This window comes from Arvicanthis niloticus, chromosome 9, assembly GCF_011762505.2.
Source record: "Arvicanthis niloticus isolate mArvNil1 chromosome 9, mArvNil1.pat.X, whole genome shotgun sequence".
Classification (NCBI taxonomy): domain Eukaryota; kingdom Metazoa; phylum Chordata; class Mammalia; order Rodentia; family Muridae; genus Arvicanthis; species Arvicanthis niloticus.
The window spans coordinates 64874232-64897100 of record NC_047666.1 but is presented as its reverse complement, the minus strand read 5'-3'; the positions used below and the strand labels follow the sequence as shown (position 1 = coordinate 64897100).

At 44.2% G+C, this 22869-nt stretch overlaps 1 protein-coding gene across 4 annotated transcripts in view; it reads right to left on the bottom strand.

Annotated features, from left to right (window-relative positions):
• Nucleotides 1-8005: 8005 nt before the first annotated feature.
• The window catches only part of Parp11 (poly(ADP-ribose) polymerase family member 11), a 34721-nt gene continuing 19857 nt past the window's right edge, over nucleotides 8006-22869 (bottom strand). For all 4 annotated transcript variants that reach the window (XM_076940607.1, XM_076940608.1, XM_034512199.2 and 1 more), the window contains 4 exons: nucleotides 20655-20727; nucleotides 20438-20568; nucleotides 12375-12526; nucleotides 8006-10790 (listed from right to left, as the gene is read on the bottom strand). In XM_076940607.1, coding sequence (XP_076796722.1) covers nucleotides 10474-10790; nucleotides 12375-12526; nucleotides 20438-20568; nucleotides 20655-20727 — 673 coding nt within the window. In that variant the 3' untranslated portion in view covers nucleotides 8006-10473. The remainder of the gene's footprint in view (nucleotides 10791-12374; nucleotides 12527-20437; nucleotides 20569-20654; nucleotides 20728-22869) is intronic.

Below are 22869 nucleotides of genomic sequence, written 5' to 3'. Positions count from 1 at the left end.
AGAAATATTTTTTCTGGATTCAGTCACCTCTCACCTGAAGAAAACACACAAGTGTGTTTAGTATGTGAGGTGGTTTGAGAAAACGCTTCAGATTGACAACTATGAGGTTGGGTTATTATTAGGGTGGGTCTCACTTTCCCTAGTAATTGCTATAAATGGAATAAACACACAACTTGGCGAACACAAACAAGGCTCTGCAGCTTGACGGCAGGAAACGGACTAGATGGTTGCTGGAGAGTCTGTCCATTCATCTTCCCTAAAATTTAAGTAAGAGGATTTTTTGCTGACCCAGTCTTCAAGTTAGATGCTGCCACCTACTGGTTGCTGCTCTTATCCCACAGCTCTGTGACGACCAGTGGTCCTCAACCTTCCTAATGCTGTGACCCTTTCATACAGTTCCTCACGTTGTAGTGACCCACAACTATAAAATGATTTCATCCCTACTTCATAACTTTAATTCTGCTGTTATGAATCATAATGTAGATATCTGATATACAGGATAATTGATATGTGACCCCCTAAGGGACTCACAGGTAGAGAACTGTTGGTGTAGCCACTGACCTGTAAGAAAATCTCCCAGGATGCCTTCTTTAACATTTGACCTGGATAAAATGGACCCAATCAGTAAAGCCAGTCAGAAAATGAAATTGGTGTCAAATTGTGTGACTAGTTAAGATGTCCTTTTGGGGTTGGAGAGATGGCTCAGTGGTTAAGAGTCCTTTGATAGGTGGACCTATCAAATTGGGTAATTCACGATCACCCATAATTCCTCTTCCAGGTGGTCAGATGGTCTCTTCTGGCCTTGGGGAGCACCTGGATATGCATGGCATACACAGCCCCCATCACACACACGCATGCGTACACATATGTATATGCACAAAAAATTTTTTAAAAACTAATTGAAAAAGTTTCTTTCTTGCAAAATAAAGGGTTCTTTTGGGAAGACTGTTAATAAGAGTAAGCAAGACATCACAGTTGGCCCCTGTCACCCATTCTGGTTAGGGATTTTTGTTTTGTGTTTATCAACTTAACACAAACTAGAGTCACCTGGGAAGAGGAAATGCCAATTGGAGACTTGCTTCCATTACTTTGGCCTGTAGGCAAGTCAGTGGGACATATTCTTGATTAATGGTGATTAGGAGCCAGCCCACTGGGGGTACTGCCACCTGTGGGCAGGTGGTCTAACCTTGGAACAAGCCAGTAAGCAGCATTCCTCCAAGGCCTCTGTTTCGGTTCCTGCCTCCAGGTTCCTGCCTGCCTGCCTGGAGTTCCTAGCCTGATTTCCCTCAGTGATGGAGTGTGACCCAAGAGTTGTAAGATGAAATAAACCATTTCTTCCCTAAGTTTCTTTTGAGCAGTGTATTATCACAGTAACAGGAAGCAGACTGGGAAATCACCCACGGACCAACCATGCAGAGGCTAGGCACCATAGCAAAGGCTATGAGGGCAGACTTGGGTCTGAGCATTGGAATACACAAGGAAAGAGACCACAGATTCAGGAAGGAATCTGCTTTAACTATTCAGTGTGGTCCTCAGCAGGCAGGAGCTTCTGTCCTGAAGAAAGACCAGACACAAAATTCTCTGTGGAAAGTCAAGCAAGGCATAGGAACAAGCAGAATGGCTGGGTGACCACACACCCTCTGATTCTTGCCCACTCTGCTGGAGTTCCTTCCAGGTAGGGATCCTATTAATGTACGAAAGATAAAGTGCTTTGTGGAATGAATGGACATACTCACTTAGGATTCCATGTTGGGAGAAAAGTAGCTGAAATAAAAGGTAAGTAGAGAAAGAAAAACAAAGACAAAAACAAAAGAGCCCTGACATTTGGATATGGCCTGCCACTCACAGCTAACTGGAAAGCTAATCAGACAAGGTTTCTGAGCCCATGAGGAACCGAGACAAGGCAAGGCCCCCATTTGATTTTGTTTGAGCAGACAAAAATGAGGTCACTGTGCCACCCACTGAATGTAAGTATTAAATACCCACTCTTAACCATGACAGCTTATCTGGAGCCAGTCTTCAGAGATGATGTTAAAGACACACCAGATCCTGATCTAAGTTGAATCTCAGCTCCTCAGACCAGCCACAAATAGCAGGACCCAAGCACAAGACCCACCCCCAAAGCTTCGTCATTCTCTGGAACAACACAGCGCTCTTGCTATGTGGCCCCTTTGCTGTGGAAGTAGGAAGGGTTAGCTTACAGAGTAAATCCTGGTGGGGTTTGGCTTCGAGACACTAGACAAACAAATGTGACGGGGTAGAAAGCCTGCCCCTGAGTCCAAGTGCAGTCTCACTCCCATGGGAGCCAAGGCGGTAGGAGGGCTGATGTGGGTGCAGCACCCTTCCTGAAGATGAACATCTTGGAGATTGTTTCCCAGTTATGTTCCCTAAGCCCTTCCAGGTGCTGTACCATCTCATTCTCCTAGTCACTCTCTGCATTAGCACTGCACACCCCACAGCCATGCTGCAAAGAAACAGAAGCTCGGGAGGCTCCGTCTCTTCTCCAAGGCCAGGAATCCACCTACGCATGACTCCAGTGTCTCGGTTTTGATAAACAGTTTGCGAGGCAGAAGCAAGGCATGCTTGTCCTAAGCAGAAAGGCATGTCTGATGGCAGACTGATCCTAGGCTCGTCAACGTCTGATTGTCTTGATCGTAAGGGATCTGCAGGATCCCTTCTGCTCTCCCCAGGTACTCCTCAATGCTCCACAAGGCTCCCTGAAGAATGACTCCCCAGGCCAGGTTCATGTTTTATAGCAAAATCGCAAACATTTGATTTTATTAATAAAGACTCAGATGCTGGGGTGGAAGCCTATTTAGCTCAGAAAGACAGAGAAAGCACCCAGCTGATCTTCCTCCTTAGAGGAAAAAAGGAAAAGGAAGCTCTCCACCACACCTTCTCAAAAATCCTTCAAACTGAATGCCTCTCCCTTCTACTTCCTGTGTGTCTATTAGTCCTCCTGACTCTTACTCTCTCTGTTTTTTTTTTTCCCTGAATAATCCTACGTTCACTTCCTATCGACTGTTGCTTCTTCTGCCTCTTGACCTATGGTTGTTGACTTTATTCAATCCTGTTCACAATCAACAGAAAGCTCTTGGATTATAGGTGTGCTAAGGCTGAACCACACCACAACCAGAACTAGATTTTCCCAATAAATGACACAGTCTCAGGGTTCACTGTGTGATTAGATATCCTACAGGTTCAGAGTTCTGGGGTCAAGAAATTTTGAGGAGGCAAACACCTTCTGGCTGCCTTTAGCTTCAGCCTGGTTTCTTACCGAGGGTATGGATGAGGTGGGTCTGGTTAGGGGGCCATCCTGCACCTTCTCATCTCCGCATTCCCCGGGACTCAGCTTCTTAGAACCTGTGGCTGTGACTCTATATAAGGCTACATGACTGAATGTGAGGGTCAAAGTCATATAAATAAATGTGATGGTCACAGAAAATTTGGTAGAAGGTTTTCAAACACGCAAGGATCCCAAAAAATAAGTTCAAACTCAGATGCATGACGAACCTGCTTTGTGCGCTTTGGACAGCGCTCACCTGTGCTGCATCTCCTGTTCTGCACACGCTGTATCTTACTTTGCAGTGTACAATCTGATGTACAATGAAATGCTACCGAGCGCTCACTGCCTGACACACAGGCTCACACTTGAGATGTACACATTACTGTGCTCTCGATTTCTCTCTCCTTTTTAAGTGACTTTACCTGCATTGGTATTTTGCCTGTGTATATGCATATGAACCATGTGTGTGCTGGTGGCCTCAGAGGCCAGAGGCTGGAGTTGAGAAGGCTGTGAGTTGCCATGTGAGTGCTAGGAACCCAACCCAGGTCCTCTGGAAGAGCACTCAGTGTTCTTACCTATGGAGCCATCTCTCCAGCCCCCTTCCAGGATCCCTTCTCCTCTCTCATGTACCCCATTATGTGGCACAAAGTTTCTCCGTATTTACAGAACCATGGTGCCTCAATTTATATAAAATAAGAACTTTAAATGTTTTCCAACTACCATTGTTCAGCATGTAGGGTTCAGAGTGCTGTGTCTTTTAGGTTGTGTTGTGTTACAATATTTAATTTTAAATCCTGTTGCTTGAGTTACTGAGTTCATTAAAAAAAAAAAATCATCAAATGCATGTTGGCTTTGGATTCAGACAGAATTTCCAGCAATTTCTGAAATGGCCCCAAACAGTTTTCTGCCACTTTGTGCTACCCATCAATACAAAGTGGAATTCTCAGCACTGATGCTTGTAAAATCAAAATACTGGCCAAATGACTGGAGCTGAAGATGTTCCTCGTCCTGCAGTATTGCACATTCAGCCCAGATTTAGTTCCCTAAACTAAGTGAGTTGAACACTATCTTTGTCCCAGGTTTCCTAGGTGACTGGTGACTTTCCTCTTGATGCATGCATGCTCTTCCTGCTAACATGCAAGCAGAGACAAGGTTCAACTGCCTCCCTGCCTGGCACCCCACAGGTAGGAGCCCAGAGTTAGGAACTTGAAGGGTATTGGAGGACCGTTGAGTGGCTGGTCTGAATTCGAGAGCCAGGGCAATCTCTCCTTCTTCCTACTCCAGTGCTTGTGAGAAATTCTGTCCCTATCCGGACCAATATGCATTTAATGACATTTGAATGAACTCAAGTCTGTAGCACAAACGGCAGTATTTAAACCCAAGCACTCCTTCCCTGCCCACTTCATGATGCCTCCGGCTGTAATTTCTTCACCCAAGCTGGAAAGTCCTCCTGTCAAACAGACAGCACCTAGCCAAAGTGGGCTTGGAGCTTTTGCCTTTTTCTGCTTGGTTTTTCATTAAATTCACCTTGGCTCTCTGGTGAGCTACCCAAGGTCACACCGAGTCAAACAGTAAAGCCAGAAATAAAATTCAGATCAGCTGGCTTCCCAATTGGTACCTGATCCAAGTGGAGGAAACAGCTTTACCATCGACTCTGAGAGTCTTAATCCAGTACAGGCTTATTGTGCTTGCAGCTTTCCTGGTATTTAAGAGACAATACGACATAATAAGAACCACAGGAAAAGGTATCTCTAAAAAGAGATGGAAAAGTACAAGGCGTGCCATCTGGATGTATAATTAACACTGCACAGCAATTTGAACTCAATTCTGCATTGGGACTCTCTTGAGCTACACCACCACGGTGAAGTCAGCAGAAGCCAGGCAAGAGGCAGCCTGCTGTCTGATGGCTCATAGAGGGCCCAGCAAACCTCGGAAGCTGCAGGACATACTAATGTCTTTGGCATAAAACCTGTGTTCTGCTCTCATGGGAAGCCACTTGAAAAGGAGCAAGACCAATGCTAAATTCCAAGTTACACGGCTGCACAGTGAGAGTTAACTGAAAGCCAAGTCCTTATAGCCTGCAGCGCTGAAGAGCGGGGGAGCCAGACAATTAAAGCAGAGAGAAAGGATTGTGCAACCTTACAGCAGGAAACTTAGATCAGTCACAGGGATAAGCTGCCCTGTGGTGTTAGGAACCCCTTAGGCACTTCCTACCTGGTGGAGCAAGTGCAGGTCAGTAAGGAAAAGGCAGGGCAGAGAGGGAGACTGCTTAGACTCCCTGGGGCTCCCCATCCTTCCAGCAGGTTGTGTGAGAAGGGAAACTACCTTGAGGAAAAGTAAAGATGAAAGATGACCCATGAGAGCCTAGCTGCCTGTATTACTCACACTAAACCTGAACTGAGTTCAGTTCCCAGACCCCACATCACGTGGCTCACTACTCCTGAAACTCCAGAGGATTCTAATGCCCTCATCTGGCCTCTGAGGACACCTGAATACATGTGGTATATATTCAACACAAACACATAAATAAAAATATCTCTCTCTCTCTCTCTCTCTCTCTCTCTCTCTCTCTCTCTCTCTCTCACACACACACACACACACACACATACACACACAAACCCCAGTTTGCTGAAGTATCCATCAAAACGATTTTTGTCAGACATGGTGGTTGATACCTGGGCAACACAGTGAGACTCTAAGAATAAGAATGTTTTACTTTCTTTCTCTCTTTCATGACCTTTTATGTTTTTGCTTTATTTATCTGAAAGCATAATTTCACTAAGACGTCATCTTTATATTAAAGTGTGTGTGTGTGTGTGTATCTGTATACAAACATGCACACATCTGGAGGCCTGCCAGAGGCACACTTTAAGGTGTCTTCCTCTATCACTCTCTACCTGATCTTTCAAGGCAGGGTCTCCTATTGAACCTAGAGCTCACTGCCCAGTGTCAGGTTTCTGTTTCCCCCAATTCTGGTAGTTAAGACAAAAGCCAGCATTCCTCAGGAAACTTGTGAAGCTGGCTCCCCTCTATTAGAAAGAGCCATGTCCCCTACCACTGGCAAAAGGGACAAATAGCTACCCTCAGTGCCTATTATTGAACAGAAGCACATGCTGGCCTCAGGCTCCCTCAGTGTCACAAATACCTGCTACCCATTTCAAAGTCCCTGTTGGCACCCTGGCCCTTCTCACCTCCTCCCCAGCTCTGGAGCGCCTCTCCCTCATCTCCTGATAACCCTGCTAATCTGGCCAGGCTCCCTCTTTTACCTACACTGTCTCCATCCCTCGGTTCCCCTCAGTCCCCCAACTCCATCTCTCTGCTCTGCTCTCATGGTCTAGTTCAGTGTGCTGGCCAAGTTCAGTCTACTGCTTTTTCTCTGCTCTGGACTCTTCCCAGATGCCTCTGGCTGTTCTCTCTCAGACCTACAATAAAAGCCTTTCCCTTATCCACACCATGGAGTGGTCATGTTCTCAGTTTATAGAATCAGCAAATCCTAGGGATCCTCCTGTCTCCACTTGCTCAGTACTGGGACCACAGGCATGCAGCACCATGCCTGACTTCGCACATAGGTCCTAGGAGTCTAAATTCAGATCCTCCTGCTTGTGCAGCAAGTGCTTTATTAATCAAACATCTCTGCAGGTCCCCAAAGTATTTCTTTAATTTATTTTTATTTTTATTGTGTGTGTGTGTGTGTGTGTGTGCATGCATGTGTTTACATGTGTGTGTGTGGGGGGGTATGGATACAGAAGTACAGATGCCTCTGGATAACAACTGCCCATGGAACTGGAGTTACAGGTAGCTGTGAGCCGCCCAGAGTTGGTTTAAGGACCCAAATTCAGGTCCTCTGGAAGAGTAGTAGGTATTCTTAACCACCGAGCCATCTCTCCAGGCTCCACAAAGTATTTTTAATATTAACAAAAAGCATATTGGGCATGGTTGTATATCCTGTAATCGGATGATCTGTGAGTTAGCTAACTAACCTGAGCTGTGTACGAAGTTTGAGGCCAGTGTGGACTATCTTAATGACATTATCTAAAAAAAAAAAAAAAAAAAAGAAAGAAAGAAAGAAAGAAATGAAATGAAATAAGGGTGAATAAACAAGATCCCCTTTTCTCCAAGGAGAGAAGGAAATCTGGGGAGAAGCACAGCACCGGGGACAGTGTAAGATCACTTCTCAGGAGATTCTTAGATGCTCTCCTCAAACCCTTGCTGAGTCAGAAGCATCTATGGAGATGGCACACTTACTAGCAACTTAATTTTATCACAGGGAAGCTTACTACCATTGGGCATGTAGACAGACAGAGACATAGTCTTGGGGGTGGAAGTCTGGCCACAGCCACAGGTGAGGTTTATCACGCTGTCCTGTGTTCTGTTTAGCAAAGCTGACCGACCACACAGGCTGCTGGGAGTGCCAGCGAGTGGGAGTGGCTGGCATGCCCCTAGATCTGATCCTCTGAGCCAGGAACCCTTAAGGGAAGGACAATACATCTGCCAGGCCTGGATCTAGTCATAATTCCTAACAGTAGAGAACATGTCTGCATCCCCAGGTTACTTGATCAGCCACTGCTCACAACAACCAAAACTAAGACCAAGAAGTTACCCCCAGAGCAAGGTCTACTGAAATCTCCATGACGGTCTATGAAGTTTGAGAGGATAATTCAGGTTGGAACCAAGACCCAGAAACCAGAAGCACACACATAACACACACAGGCAGCCAAGACCTGATACAGAAAACTTTAATCAACAATTGTAGAAACAATACACTCAGACATTGAATATCAGGATTTGCCATCATCATCACCACCACCAGTCTAGAAATAAGTAATCCACTAATCTCAAACATTCCTGGTGGGAGATAAGAGATTTAGGAAAATGTTTTCCCATAAACACATTTATTTTTACCCCGAGGCTAGACTCCCCACAGAGAAAATACAAGTTTGTACTCAATGGAGTTTATTCAGCCAGCTTTGTGGCAGGCTCACCACTCTGTACTGGCCCCTTTACTCTCCCTCCCACTCAGTTTGATGAGCAGAGGGAATGATGCTCTTCTGTACATGGAACAGACGAAACAGTAAAACTTTAACACGAGTGAAGTCTATGTTATTATATTTTAAAACACATACTGAAATCACTTCTTCCTTATGAAGGGGGGCTGGCAGTCCGTTCCAACAACAGCAGGGCAGTGCTTTCTTACGGTGGACACCATGACACACCCCCACCTTCCTCATGCAAGCCAACAAGGGAGAGTGATTGCACAGACTGCCTGTGTTCTCAGTCACCTTGACACGGATACACAAGTCTAAAAGGAAACAACCCCCACTACAACAGTCATTCCATTCAAGTATTAAGAGAAGTGTGCCTGGAACTGGGCAGAGGGAGACAGCCACATAAGAGGGACTTTAACACACTGCATGCCAGTTTGGTCTACAGAGAGAGTTCTAAGACAGCCAGGGCCACACAGAGAAGCCCTGTCTTGAAAAACAGACACAAACAAACAAACACACAAAAAAGACCAAACAAAAATAGAAGAAAAGAACTAGAAGGGAGACTGTTCAGTCCGAACTCCTATTGCCTCTAACACTGATTCTTGTGAGTGGGCAGGCCGCCTATCTGCTTTGCCCTTCAGGAACTTTTGCAGGGACCACTGTTGGTTTTGGAATGTGTCCTTTCTATCCTCTCTTAAGCCAATTGTGGGTCTACACATTTGAGCCAGGAAATCATTACTGCCACAGTATGCCAAAGCACTGCACGTACGCCTTCCTGAGTGCCGTTCATGTACTTCCCACTGCACAGTTACACACATTCCCAGCTACAAGGAAAACCTGATGATTTACAAAGCTGAAAGAACTGTTATCCTTAAAAAAAAAATCACTATCCCTAATCCTGTTCCACACATATATTATTTTTAGATGCTTCCCAATTTGAGTGACTGAAGAGAACAATACAGGCACAGGCACTAGAAGCCAAACTGTGCTCACTTCCTTGCACCCAAAGCTGGATGGGATACCAGAGACAAGATTCAATATGAAGAGTTAGGCAAAGGTTCTGGGTGAACGGCTGGAGGAATGATCTTCCCCATAAGGAATCATGGGAAAAGGAGACAATCCTACAGGCAGCTCCCTGGCTTGAACACCTAGACATCATCACGCCTGAGTGCTGTCTTGTCTCTGCTAGAACACCAACAGGCAGTTAGCTGGTACAGACCACTTCATCTTCAGGACAGAACAGCAGGCAAGCAGACAGGTACACAAAGCCATGGACACAACTCTAAGTTGTACATAGCTGCTCAGGGGTTGGAAGTTGTCCATCACTAGTCTAAAGAAGAAATCAGACTTCTTCCCAGCATCTCATGTTCTCCACAATCATTCAAGAGACACCAACTACTAACATGTGTGGATCTTAGGAATCACCATGGAACGGCTATGTGTGTCTTGGGTTGTGGGAAGGACCAATAAAACCTTTAGAAGTGATAACTGCAGGGCTTGGAAAACAAAGGAAATAAATAACTTGGGGCAGGGACCAGAGACTGCTGTGGGCCAGGCTGTGAGCTAGTGACCCTCAGCAGCAAGGTCAGCTCACCTGTGGGAGGTGAGTGAGAATGGTGTGCACTGCTCTGGGGCTACAGACCATCTTCCCACAGCAGTGGGAAGCAGGCTCTGTCCTGGTCTCTCTTCTGCTAGCTTGTCTCCTAGCATAGCAGATAACGTCCTTGTTTCTTGCTCCACTGAGCACCAGGGGCTGTTCCAGGGTTTTAAATGCCCCCTTCAGAAGACCAACAAAGTCACATGCTCATTGATAGATAATAATGCCAAAATTCAATTTATAAAGGGCCAGTTCTCCTAATAGGGTACAAAACTAAAATCATTTGACCCGGTCACATGCATGTGAACTTTGAAGACTGCCTGGCCATGGTAATGAGATTCAGCCTATTCTGTTTTGAGAAGTGTCTCTCTCTCCTGTATGTTAAGATGGCAATAGCATCGGTCTTTAACAAAACCGGAACAGACAGAAACAGAACAACATATAACCAACCTGACAGCCAGTACTTCTTTATATACCGAGGCCGCATTCTTTTCTGTATCTGTTTCAAAAGTATCCAATATTTATATTAGCGGCTAGAAGACAGGGGGCCAAATCCTCCTGCAATGAGAGAGCAAAGCTTTGACCACTGAGCCTGGGAGGCAGGGTCAGTGGAAGTCTATCAGGTACTCAGGGTAGATCTGGTTGGCATCAAAAACCACAAAGATCTTTGGGTTCCAGGTGTCATCCACACAGCTGTCATACAAATTCACATAGCTCCCGTCTTTGGAAGGAGGTCTCATGTATTTCGAGTCTCCGTTTATGTAATCACCAATTAGCACTCGAGCAAGAAACATGGATTTATAGGTTCTGAACAGATGTCGCTGCTGCAAGCTGACCCCATGAATCTGGAATGTGTTCCCGTGCTTGATGTCGTCTTTGCAGAAACGACTGGAGTATGCAGCATCTCTAGCGAAATAGGTTCCTTCAACAGAAAGGGCCAAGGTTACTTCGGAGAAAACATCAAACTTGGGAGACAACATTCTGACTGTCAGGGGAACAACATTCTGACAGCCATGAGTCACACCACTCCCTGGAGCGAAGCCTGGCGGGTCAGAATTCCACCTGGAAGCCTCCTCCTAAACTGTGTTCTCCCTCAGCCCCCTCCCCACTGGCCTCACCCAGCATCCAGTCAAGCTCTGGAGAATAGTGCTCTCCCCGAGGAGCTCAAAGCCAAGAAGCTGCTGGCTACGACATGGGGCAGTCCAGAAGTAATTCTAGACCAGGAGCTACACCGAGGAGTGAAATTCTGAGACTATAAAGCTATGGCCATGGTTTGGGTCTGCAGTCTCCCTGGAACCCATGTGTTAAAAGGCTGTTTTCTGGGAGCATGATGCTAAGGGAGGAGTGGGGACTTTAAAAGATGGAGCCGAAAGAGAGGATATGCTCTTAAAGGGGGAATGCACATGACAGACCTCCTTCTTCACAGTCTTTCATGGTCCAGCTGCCAGGAGACATGGCTAGTTCACCTTATACCACATACTCCCTGCCTCGAAACAGGCTCCTGGACCCAAGGCAACATGGACTAATATTTCTGAACTGTGAGTCAAAGTTTAACTCTCCTCTTCCTATGCTGTCTCTGGTGTTCTGTTACAGTAACAGGAAGCTAGTAGGCACATCTATTCCTGCCTGAGTATTCCAGAACACTGTCAGTTATTGTCATGGACACTCAAGAAAGCAGTCGCCACTCTGGGAATGAAATGATTGATACTGTCAAGCAAGTACTTAATTCTAAAAAAATCAGGACATGAATTGCAAAGTCTCATAACTGCCCATATTGATGAAACTAGTGTCAGACCTTTTTGACATCTTCCAGCTAAAGTGAGCAGCTTTTTGCTACTTATTTTTAAATTAACTCACTGTTTCCTAATCCTAATCCTATCTGGGAGTCAGCTCTCTTGCTGAAAATAAGGCACAAAGGACAGACTGGGAGAGCAAATGCCCGCCCCTTGCCCTCCTCATCCTTTTCCTAGCTGCTTGAGTCACACCACGATGCAGAGAACAGAGACTCGCACTGTACTAAGAGTAAGAGGGAGCTTCACCCACTCCCCTCTTTAGTTCACACTGGTATTCTTGCCTATCCCTCTTACCTGTCATTTTCTAACAAGCAAAACCAACCAAACAAAATATCAAAACTGCTAGCATCCATGCTAGAGAGTGATGAATGTGTTTCTATCACTCTATGCGTTTGCTGTAGCGCAGCTGGGTGGTAGGCTCATCCATGGCAAGGGCTGACTCAGCACTGCAGATACTGTAAGCCTTCTTTAACACACAGCATCCCACCTGGAGGACCACAGCTACTGAATATGGCAGATGTGCATGTCTCGCTTCCACCCTGGGTGTGGAGCAAGTGTTCTCGGTGGCTCAGAAGCTCTGTGGTTTGTCTAGAACTCTTAGTCTGGTAACTTTTAGCTTCATTACTGCTAACTCTGAATCATAGAGCAACCAATTTTCTCCAGAGAGGGAACTCTCCCCTATGACTGACCCTGGACTGAGATCCGGATATTACCTTTTCCAAAGACAGCACCGTGTACACCATTGATTCTCCAGTCAAAGTTGTGAATGCAAATTGCTTCCACAAATTCACTGCTGGTGCCATGAAACAGCATTTGCTCATTGATTTGAGGGACACCTCTCTTTTTCTTGAGCTGAGCCTTTTTCCTAAAATCATAAAACATCCAGATACAAAAGCACAGAAAAATACACCAGTGAGCAGTATTTATCAATTTAAAATGTTAAAGGCAAAGATCAAAAGAAAGGATGAGACAAAAATATAAATAATATAAATGAGTGGGCAGAGCAATTCTAGCAGAGAAACTATTTTAAATGCTCTTGGGTACATAAAAATCAAATATGACAGCTATCAGCTAGGTATGGTACTTAATGCCTGTGATCCCAAGGTACAAGACACAGAGACAGGAGGATCAAGAATTCAAAGCTATCCTCAGCTTTTAAAAAATGATCTTGAATTTAGTCTAGGTTGCATGAATTTCAAAAAATATATAACTAGCATTGTGATTAAAGGCTGAAAATTATATTCAAAAAGACTGGGCATGTAGCTCAGTGGTAGAATGATTCTCTGGCATGTGGGAAAAGCCTGGGTACATACCTCAGCACTGTGGAACAAAGATGAAAAGAGGAAAGGAGAGGGAGGGAGGGAGGAAGGGAGGAAGGGAGGGAGGGAGGGAGGGAGGGAGGGAGGGAGGGAAGGAACCCATGGCTTAAAGCAGCTAGGCATTACAGATATCTGAAAATGAGGCTATAAGCAAATAACCCAAAGTCCCTAGGTCTTAGATGAAGAAGTCTTTCTCAGAGCTGGGACCACATCTTATTCTTTTTAGCCCCAAAGTCTGATCAGCTGACTAAACTTTGGACTTCACAGAACAGCAAGCTCCAGCTGAGCATTCTTCTCTGTGAACACATCTCCAGTATACAGAGATAGAGGGCTGGTCAAATTAATATCAGAAAAGAAAAACAAAAGCCTACAAATCTTTCATAGAATGGATACTTATCTATTTACATAAAAAATCAAAAGTGGGAGCCAGGTATGGAGGAAGTTGTTTTTAATTCCAGCACTTGAGAGATAGAAGCATGAAAATCTTTGTGAGTTTGAGGCCAGACTGGTCTACATAGTGCATTCCAGGCCAACCATAGCTACATAGTGAGATCTTGACTCATAAAAACAAAAGTTAAAATAAACTATGTCCATGTGCACTGTAAATATAAAAGATAATAAGCCTAAATAGAATCAGTAGAAAAAAACCAGTGTATTTCACAAAATAATACAGTGTATGAATTATACAGATCTGCATGCCCACCCAGGAAATAAAAACATAAATCTATAGGCAAGAAAGCATCTCCTTTTGAGAGGACACAAGAATGGGATGGAATAAACTGGTTGCCTCTGTCAGAGATGTGAGATGAAGATGACGAGTGAAGGGTTAAAATGTCAAATCTGATGATGGCCATGCAGGGGTATGCAAGATGTCTGTGGCATTGGGGGTTTTGAAATACTTCACCAAAATGATACTTAAAATAGTGCACTCTCTGATTTCTCTGCTAGCTCACCTGAGCTGTGCCAAGCCTTTCCTCAAAAACACAATACACGGAAATGCAAAGCATGCTCAGAATATAGAAGTAAGTGATGTTTATCATCTTAAAGAGCAGGGTCCTGTAGGAAGGCTGAGGCACAGAGCAGTTCTGTAACATGACCATGAATGGGCAGGCAGTACTTATCCATTCCCATGCCGAGGACTTGTAGCCGGCTCGCCCTGTGATCAGCTGGAACTCTAACAAAGTACACGCAAGCATCCCAAAACTGCACTAGAATCCACCTTTTTGTGTTCTGACTGGCCTATGACATTCTTCTAAACACAGAGCAGCTCTTTTCTTTCATAAAATAACTAAATAAATAGCTGACCCCCCCAAACTGTGAACAATCCCCTCAGCTTCGTTCTCCAGGAAAAACACACTATTCCCCCAGCTCTTCCTCACACTTTAGTAAAGCTTCCAGATCCTTCTCCACAGCAAGACAGATTTTCTTAACCAGATTTTGCTGGCTATCTCTTCGTTTACAACCAGCCCAGCTCTCATCAACACTGGTGTGACCAGAACTAAAGGTACCATGAAATGGCTATCATACTATGTGTAGTCAAATAAAATTCTCAAGACTTCACATCAGGCCTCTCCCAGCTAACCATATCTGCATAACTGACAGATAAATCTAATTCTGTAGGCTTATTTCAGTGTAAAAAGTAAAATTTAAATAACAAAATAGAATACCCACATTATAAACTGACAAATTTAATCATAACAGGCAAAACATAATAGGTTCTGACATACATTCTAATGATGTCAGAAATGAAATGTGCATTCTTCAGAAATCATTGAGTAATATGTATCAAAATTCAGTGTATGGGCTTTGATCTGGGGCAACTGTCCTTCCAGACCACTGCTCATGTTAGAGGGGCATGCAGCAAGCAACTCTCATTCACACAACAAAAGCATGCTTTTCACTAAGAAATTTTACCAAGTTTCTTTTTCTAGGACTGTGTATAAGAACTGTCTCATTGTTTCAGAACAACACACATACATTGCCCGTTACCAGCTAATGGGAAAGAATACTTCAAGTAACCAGTTCTGGTTTTGGATCTATCCTGAGGCTGACAAGCAAACCTACCTTTTCATCTATGTACCTGGTATGTTAAAAGGCTCAAGAAGCAAGCAAACTTGACGTCCAACTCTTTGCAAAGAGCTTCTAAGAACCTATTACTCTTTCTTTTTGCACCATCACCTGGAAAATATTGCTCCCATCATAAGAAACATTCTCAACCACTTTAGAGAGGCCCAGTTAAATTATCCAAAGGGTTTTTCCCACATATGATAATGGTCAACTTATTAAGCTTGGCATTCATTAATCCATACCATGGTTGTTGCTTTGTTAAAGCAATCACATGATTAGTATTGACTTCTAAGGTCAAGTTTTATGAGCAGTAATGGCTAGATTCCCCTCTAAGAATCAAGTATCTGGGGATGGAGAGATGGCTCAGAGGCTAAAAGCACTTACTGCTCTTGCAGAGGACTTAGGTTCAGGTCCCAGCACCCCATCAGATGGCTTATAATCACTTGTAACTCAAGGTCCAGGGGTTCTGAGGCCCTCTGACCTCTGAGGGCTTCTCACACCTGTGGTGTGCACAAATTTATAACACACGCACGCACGCACACACACACACATGCACACACGCACACACACGCATGCACACACATACATTTTAAACAGATGCTCACTTGTCATTACTTCCCAAAGTGAATTTTGGACAGGGCAATCTGCCACAAGTCCTCAACACTGGGATGTAATGACCAAAGTGAATCTTGGTTTGGATGTGCCTCTCATAGGTATTATATCATGGAGTAAAGAGTCTGTCGGATATTGGAATAGAGGGACCACAAATACCAGGCAGAACCAGAGTAGACAGGGTGTTTAAAGGTTTGCACCCCTACTAATACACCCAGGAAAGGTGGGCTCACAGACCACGCTTTTGGTCTTCCAGAAACTTGAATTGAATTAAACTTGCCAGGAAAGACCTAAGACTACAGTAAATGCTCACCAACCTTGCCCAGTGGATCAGACCACATCCACTTCTGGATCCACAAAAAGTATGGTACCCAGCTCTCAAAGATGTCTCAATATCCCCTTCCTCTGAGGACCAATGCTCCAAAACAGCTCAGTGTCTGGCCCACACACTGTCTCAGAGCGGTAGTGTCTCCATGCTTTGGATGTTCATCTGAGTTTAGAATCACTGTCTTCTGTTTCAGATGAATGCCAGAACCACCATAGAACTCTTTATAGATATAAATAGCAGAAACAGGGGTTCGGAGTCAGTGGATCTGGATTTGGGTGACAGACCCCTCTACTTGTTCAAGAACCCCAAAGAGGACTTGGATACGAAGCCAGGTCTGACATCTTCTGCTTGATCAAAACCCACATCCTTATCAAGGCAGGCCTCCCACTGTTCTCATTGTCTGGCAACTCTGACTGCTCCAGCCATCTCTCCTCGCTGCTCGTCCAGCTGTCCTTGTCATCACACACAACTTCCACAGGACCCCTCCAGACTCACACACTCCACTTCCACCCGTGACTTAGCCCTCAGTGTAGGGAATCCTGTGCTGGGAAGCTCTTCTGCTCCCACTTCCTATGGTGGCTACTCAAGCTTCTCCCTCTCCTTTCCCTTTGTCCACATCTCCAGTACTTCACTCCATGTAGGTGACTTCACTTACTTCACCATGGAAACTGAAAGTGTCAGAGTGCTGCAGGCTAGCCAGGCTCTCTCCTTAACATGTATCTACCTCATTTCTGGCACACAGCCACTGAATCTCATCCCATCCTGCTTCCTTGAGAGGTTAATCAACTTCCCTCCCCCTTTATCTTCTTGCCTCTCCTTGTTTATAGGTTTCTTCCCATTATAATGTTAACCATTACAGAATAATAATAATAATAGTAATAATAATACCAAAACCACTCTTCTTTCTACCCACTTTACTTATTTCCTTTCCAAGCCCCAGTGCCAAACTTGCTACAGGAGTTGTCAACCTTTACTTATCCACATGGCACAACATCCAGCATTACTTTCCCTTTCATCAAGGTTTCCTGCAAACCTGAGGACACGCCCAGTCCATCTTCCCTGGCACTTCTTCAGGATGCAGACAATCCCTCTGGTTCCATTCGCTTCTGCAGCTCCCTGCTTTACTGTCTACCTCTGCTCATCCCCTCTAGTCTGCTCTGTCTGTCTAGAGACCATGGGAGGGAGTAGCAACGGATACTCAATGCTTGCATCTGGAAGTTGATTTAGACTAGTGATGAAGGCTAGAAGATACAGGGTACTAGCATCAAGGGTTGCTATGTATATGTGTGTATGAGAGAGACAGAGATAGACACAGAGTCTCTGTTCTTCAATTTGAAAGTCTCTGAATTTTTCTGTGCCCATTTTAATATAAATTTTGGGTCATGATATCCCCATGTCTAAGATGCTCTCCTGTCCCCAGCCTAGCATAAATAACAGCAGCTTTAGGACGTTTTCCCAAGTACCCCCCATGCCATGACACACATCCTCCGTTTATGGGCAAGAGTGAATTGATGCCCTTTGTGTTTCCATGATAACTTGTGCTCACCCATACATCTCAGGTTGGCAGCAGCCTGGTTCTTTGACCTATAGACCTATACACCATCCAATCCCAAGAACCTACAATGCTGTCTGTCATAAAGTGGAGGGTCAGACTACCTGTGGGGAAAAGGAAGGACGGAGGGAAGGAAGAAGTGATGCCCAACATGTAGCAGAGTGGACTCACTCAGGGCCTGGCTATCCAGACGGTGAGTCATAGCCTCCCTGTCAATGAAACCAATGAGGCTATTTTCAGGAAGATGTCAGAGTGACGGGCTGCCTTTACCATAAGCCTCAGTAGTTTGCACTATCATGGCAGGTGTCTGTGGGCTGATATTACAGAAGGTCACAAAGGGCATAAACCAAGGAAAATGTCTAGTAAACTCTCAGTATAAAATAGCAGGACTCAGCACTACACTACCACATGGTTTTATTGAAAGCTCTGACGTGTGAAAGAGACCAATGTGAACTCCAGTTCAAAGGCTTAACTAAGAACAATAACTAGGGGCTGGAGAGGTGGCCCAGTGGTTAAGAGCACTCACTGCTCTTCCAGAGGACCCCGGTTAAATTCTCAGCACCCAACTGGCAGCTCACAACTGTTAACTCCAGGATCCCACGTTCTTACAGACATACATGCAGGTGAAACACCAATGTACATAAAAATATTATTTTTAAAAAGAAGATATAGCAGGTGCTATAGAAATGGTTCAGTAGTTAAGGTCACTTGTTGCTCTTGCAGAGGACCTGGTTCAGGGCCTAGAACCCACATTGTAGCCCACAATCACCTGTTAACTCTAGTCCCAGGGGACCTGATGCCCTCTTTTAACATCCATGGGCACTAGGCATGCATGTGGTACACAATATCTACATGCAGGCAAAAACTCAATACACATAAAATAAATAAATCTAATTTTAAAAAATGAATACATAAGAGTTTTGCCAACTCACTTTAGAAAAACTGTTCATTCAAAGAATAAAATCACAGGGAGCAAAATAAAACCTTCTAAATTCAGGTAAAGTCAGTGACTATCAGAAATAAAAGGTATTTGGTCAAATACTCAAGACTATAAAAAGCAGAAGCTGAAAGCCCCCACTGCTATTATTATAAATTCTTTCAAGACTATCTGGAACAAACTGAGGCCCAGAGAGTTGAGACTACAGAAGAACTCCATGTACCCTTACTGTAATGGAATGCTTAGCTTTGATCATAGAACCACCTGGGGATGGAGTCTCATTGAGGAATAGATGAGACTAATCTGTGGGCATCTCTTTGAGGGATTTTCTGGATTAGGTTAATAGGGAAGGTCCACTGTGGGTAGCACCATTCCCTAGGCAGGAGAATTTGAACTGGGTCAGAGTGGAGAAAGCAAGCTAAGCACTAGCACGCATGCATTCATTTGTAATGTGACTGTGGGCGTAATGTGACAGGCTGCTTTAACAAGCTTACCTTCCTTACCACTTGATTTTCCTGAAATGATGGACTATAATCGGGAACTGTGGGCCAAATAAACTTTCTCTCTTAAGCTGTTTTGGTCCAGATATCTTACCATAGCAACAGGAAACAAAACTATAACAATCACCAAAGGAAAGTCAGTCTAATTCTCAAGTACACGCAAAATGGGTGATAGCCTGGGAACTGCTTTAAATATTTTTTTCAGTAGTAAAACAACCAATTATGTGGTTAATCTTAGTCTGTTTTTGAGAAATGTTTATTTGATAGTCTCTCTGAAACAGGGTCTCACTATGTAGTAGTGTGAGCTGGCCCCAAACTTGCTCTGTAGCCCTTGAACTCAATCCTCCTGTCTCAGCTTTCTGTGTGCTGGGCTAGCTGGATATGCCTCCTCACCTGGCTTTTAGGGTAAACCTTAACAGACACTGAACAAAATCACAAGTACAAGGGTGCTTATGATGGTAGAATCCTACTTCTGTGTTCATTTGACATTTTTTTTTTTTTTTGGAATAAATCATTAAAAGCTTATAATAAAAATACCAGAAATCAAATCACATCTACAAATGTTTATTTAAAATATTTCAGAGAACCACTTATTTTAAGTAATATTTATTACAAAAGTACAACACAACAGGTTAGTTTGGGCAACAAGTTAAATTGTATGTAATGAACTTTATTTTTAGGTTAGAGGCACGTTGGGGATTTTAACAGTCATTTCTAACTTAGATGGAGTAAGGAATAGAGATTGAAAAATCCACAGCATAAACTCTGAATGAAGCAAGAACTCTGAAGGTAAATTACAAAGTGTTCTTTCGAACAAAACAAGCAAAAAGCTACAGGAAGAAAAGTGTAACTCTTTGGTTTTTGTTTGTTTGTTAAGTCAGTATTTCTAATTTAAGTCACAGATGTCTAACTCTATCTAAGGGCCGAAGCAAGCAAAGCCATAGGAAATCGAACGGATCCACCTCAACCAAGATGCAGTTCTGAACCTAGCAAAGAACAAGCTTCTCCCACTGCACTCCACTCCACTCCAGAAAAGATCTCTTCTACTCTCCAAGGAGCGAGGAGGCCTGAGAGGCCAGCAAGGGGCTACAGAGATGGCTCAGTGGGTAACAGCACTTAGTGCTCTTGCAGGACCCACATGGCGGCTCATAGTGACCAGAACACAGAATGCTTCTTGGACCTCCGCAAGCACCAGGCACGCACATGGTGCACAGACATACGTGGAGGCAAAACAGTCATATACATAAGACAGGATAAATAAATGCAAAGTAAAATGACGGCACAGCAAGAGAAGAATAGCTTTCAAACAAAACAAGCCAGAAGCTACAGGAGGAATAGTCTCTTTGTTTTTTGTTTGTTTTTTTAAGTCAGTACAGCTAACCTCTGTGTGCCGCCGTCCCTCCTACAGCTTAGAAGAATGAGATGAGACATGGAGAAGGGAGGGATGAGAAACCAGCTTACCTGCAAAAGAACTCCCATAAGTCTAAGTTTTGAATCCTTTGAATCCTTTTAATTCGGTTCCGATCCATGGTTTTCCCAAAAAGACTTGCAACCTCATTATACTCATGCGTTTGGCTCTGCAGGGAAACCAGCTGGGAGAGGAAGATCACACAGTTTAGCAGGGGCTCGTACACAGACGGCCCCAGGACCGGCTGTCCTACAGTCTCTCTGCTCCTACCTGGTAGGGAACGTCAGGATTCACATTCTCCCAGTGTGTTGGCATGGGGATGGCCTCGTTTTCACAGATGTAACTTCAAACAGCAAAAGACAGAGCAGAACGTCAGAAGCAGGTTATAATCATGTCGGGGACTTAGCTTTTCCTCCACAGCTGAGTTTTCTGTTTGCAAGGCATTATGACAAATGTGATTAAGTTTAACCCTTGGCTTCACGTAGAAATTTTACTGAATGACTATGTTTCCTAATTTTAACATGCCGAATTATAAAGGATGATGGGAGTACACAAATCTACACAGCTTCCACATTTCAAAACCAGGCGACTCAATTTATTTTGTTGAAATGTCTATAAAATGTGAAGAATATTTTAGCCAAAGAAAAGGAATTCTTAAGAAAAATAAGGCTGATTTAAAAACAAAAAACCAAAAATCTGTGTTTCTTCATATTCCTATTGAATGAAACTAAGAACTCCAGCAGCCACTGCTGTCCTCCAGGATGGCTCAGCTTCCCCTTCCTCTGTCCCACAAGACTGACCCGGCCCTCCCTTCTCTGCTGACTGTTTCCACAGACAGTGCATCCTGACTTGCTCAGTGCAGATGCCCAACAGCAAATCTTAAAAGCCATCAGATACAGTCACACTACAGAACACAGGCACAGAGACAAGATGGTGAGAGGTTCAGTAGCAAATAGTCAACAGGCACAACAACCTTCCTTGGAAACCAAAAGTTAGTGGAAGAAATTTATAAACTTCAAACCTATCTTTAGTTCCCTTTTGTCAAATTTCACAATTTTTTTTAGAAAAACCCCCAATACCATATATAATTTTTTAAGATGTTATTTGTATGTGTGTATATCTGTGTACAAGTGTGCTACACATGTGCGGGCAGCTGCAAAAGGCAGAGGAGCTGTAGTCACAGTTGGGAGGTACATGTGTGGGTGCTGGGAACTAGTCAAGAATGTTCTACATGTGCCAAGAAGGGCAGACTCGCCCTCTCTCCAGCTCCAGCCAAAGTTCTGTCAGTTCTTATGCTTCACCCCATCTCCACGCACTCTCTGTGTCCACTTTTGTTTCTTTGTTTGACAGAAGGGGTTTCTCTGTGTATTCCTGGCTGTCCTGGAACTTGCTCTGTTCCAGGACTGACAGGCTAGCTTCAAACTCACAGAGATCCACCCGCATCTGCCTCCTGGGTGCTGGAACTGAAGGTATGAGCAAGTCATTGTTTCTAGACCCAGATGTCCTTTCAGAGCGTCCTCAGTTCAGGAAGCCAATTTTTACCCAACACAAATGGCAACACAAAACACCCATTTTTGTTCATTTGATCAATTCTTAGCTCTTTATCAGTATGTATCCTCTTCTCAGGGCCAAGGGGAAGTGCAGCACATGACCCTTAACGCTCAATGAATAAGTGCCTGCTCTGCTGCAGACACACACAATTCCACCCATCTGCGCATGGCTGGAGGGAGCATAAAAGAGAATCCGCATGCCAGGCCCAGGGCAGGGGAGCTGAAGTGCTTCTGTCTGGAGTATCTTCCTTAGGCCTCCTTTACTCACTAGGGGCTTGGTGTGGCATCTAGAGATTGCCCAATGGGGCTCTGCATTGGTGCAGGAAAAAGTGGGCAGTTCCTGAAGATTTGGGGTCCACATAACAGGAAAGCTTGGTAACAGGACCATCATTTATTTAACTGCATGCTTCTGGTGACACTTAGTCTGCTTCAACTTCTGCTACCCATTCAGAATGCTGTGAAGAACCAATCTACCATTTGTTATGTCATGTGCCCAGTAAGAATGTCTCTGAAGTGGGATTCCAGAACCAAAGGATGCATTTATTGACAACTATGATGAAGAAATGCCCAAATGGAGTTGGGCATTATTAATCTGCTGTACTTATTAACCTTCTGGCCAGCAACCTCTCCAGAAAAACACGATAGCCCACTTGTGCATTTCAGTCTGCTAACAAAAGAGTCTGGCATAAACTCATATTTATCTTCAGTATGAGTGTGATAGTAGGAACATTCAAACTTTCTTAAGGGAGTTCTAGAACTTTAAATACTACAACAGTTATTATTTAAATTAATTTCAACACTGAGTTGTTTTTTAAAGTGATCCCATTTCCCCCCAACTTTGTTCCAGCTATAGGGAAAGGTTTAAATAACAGGTATGTACCCATGATCTTAACAGGGCACACATTCAGCAGGCTTGTAATGAGTGCCCAGCGCCA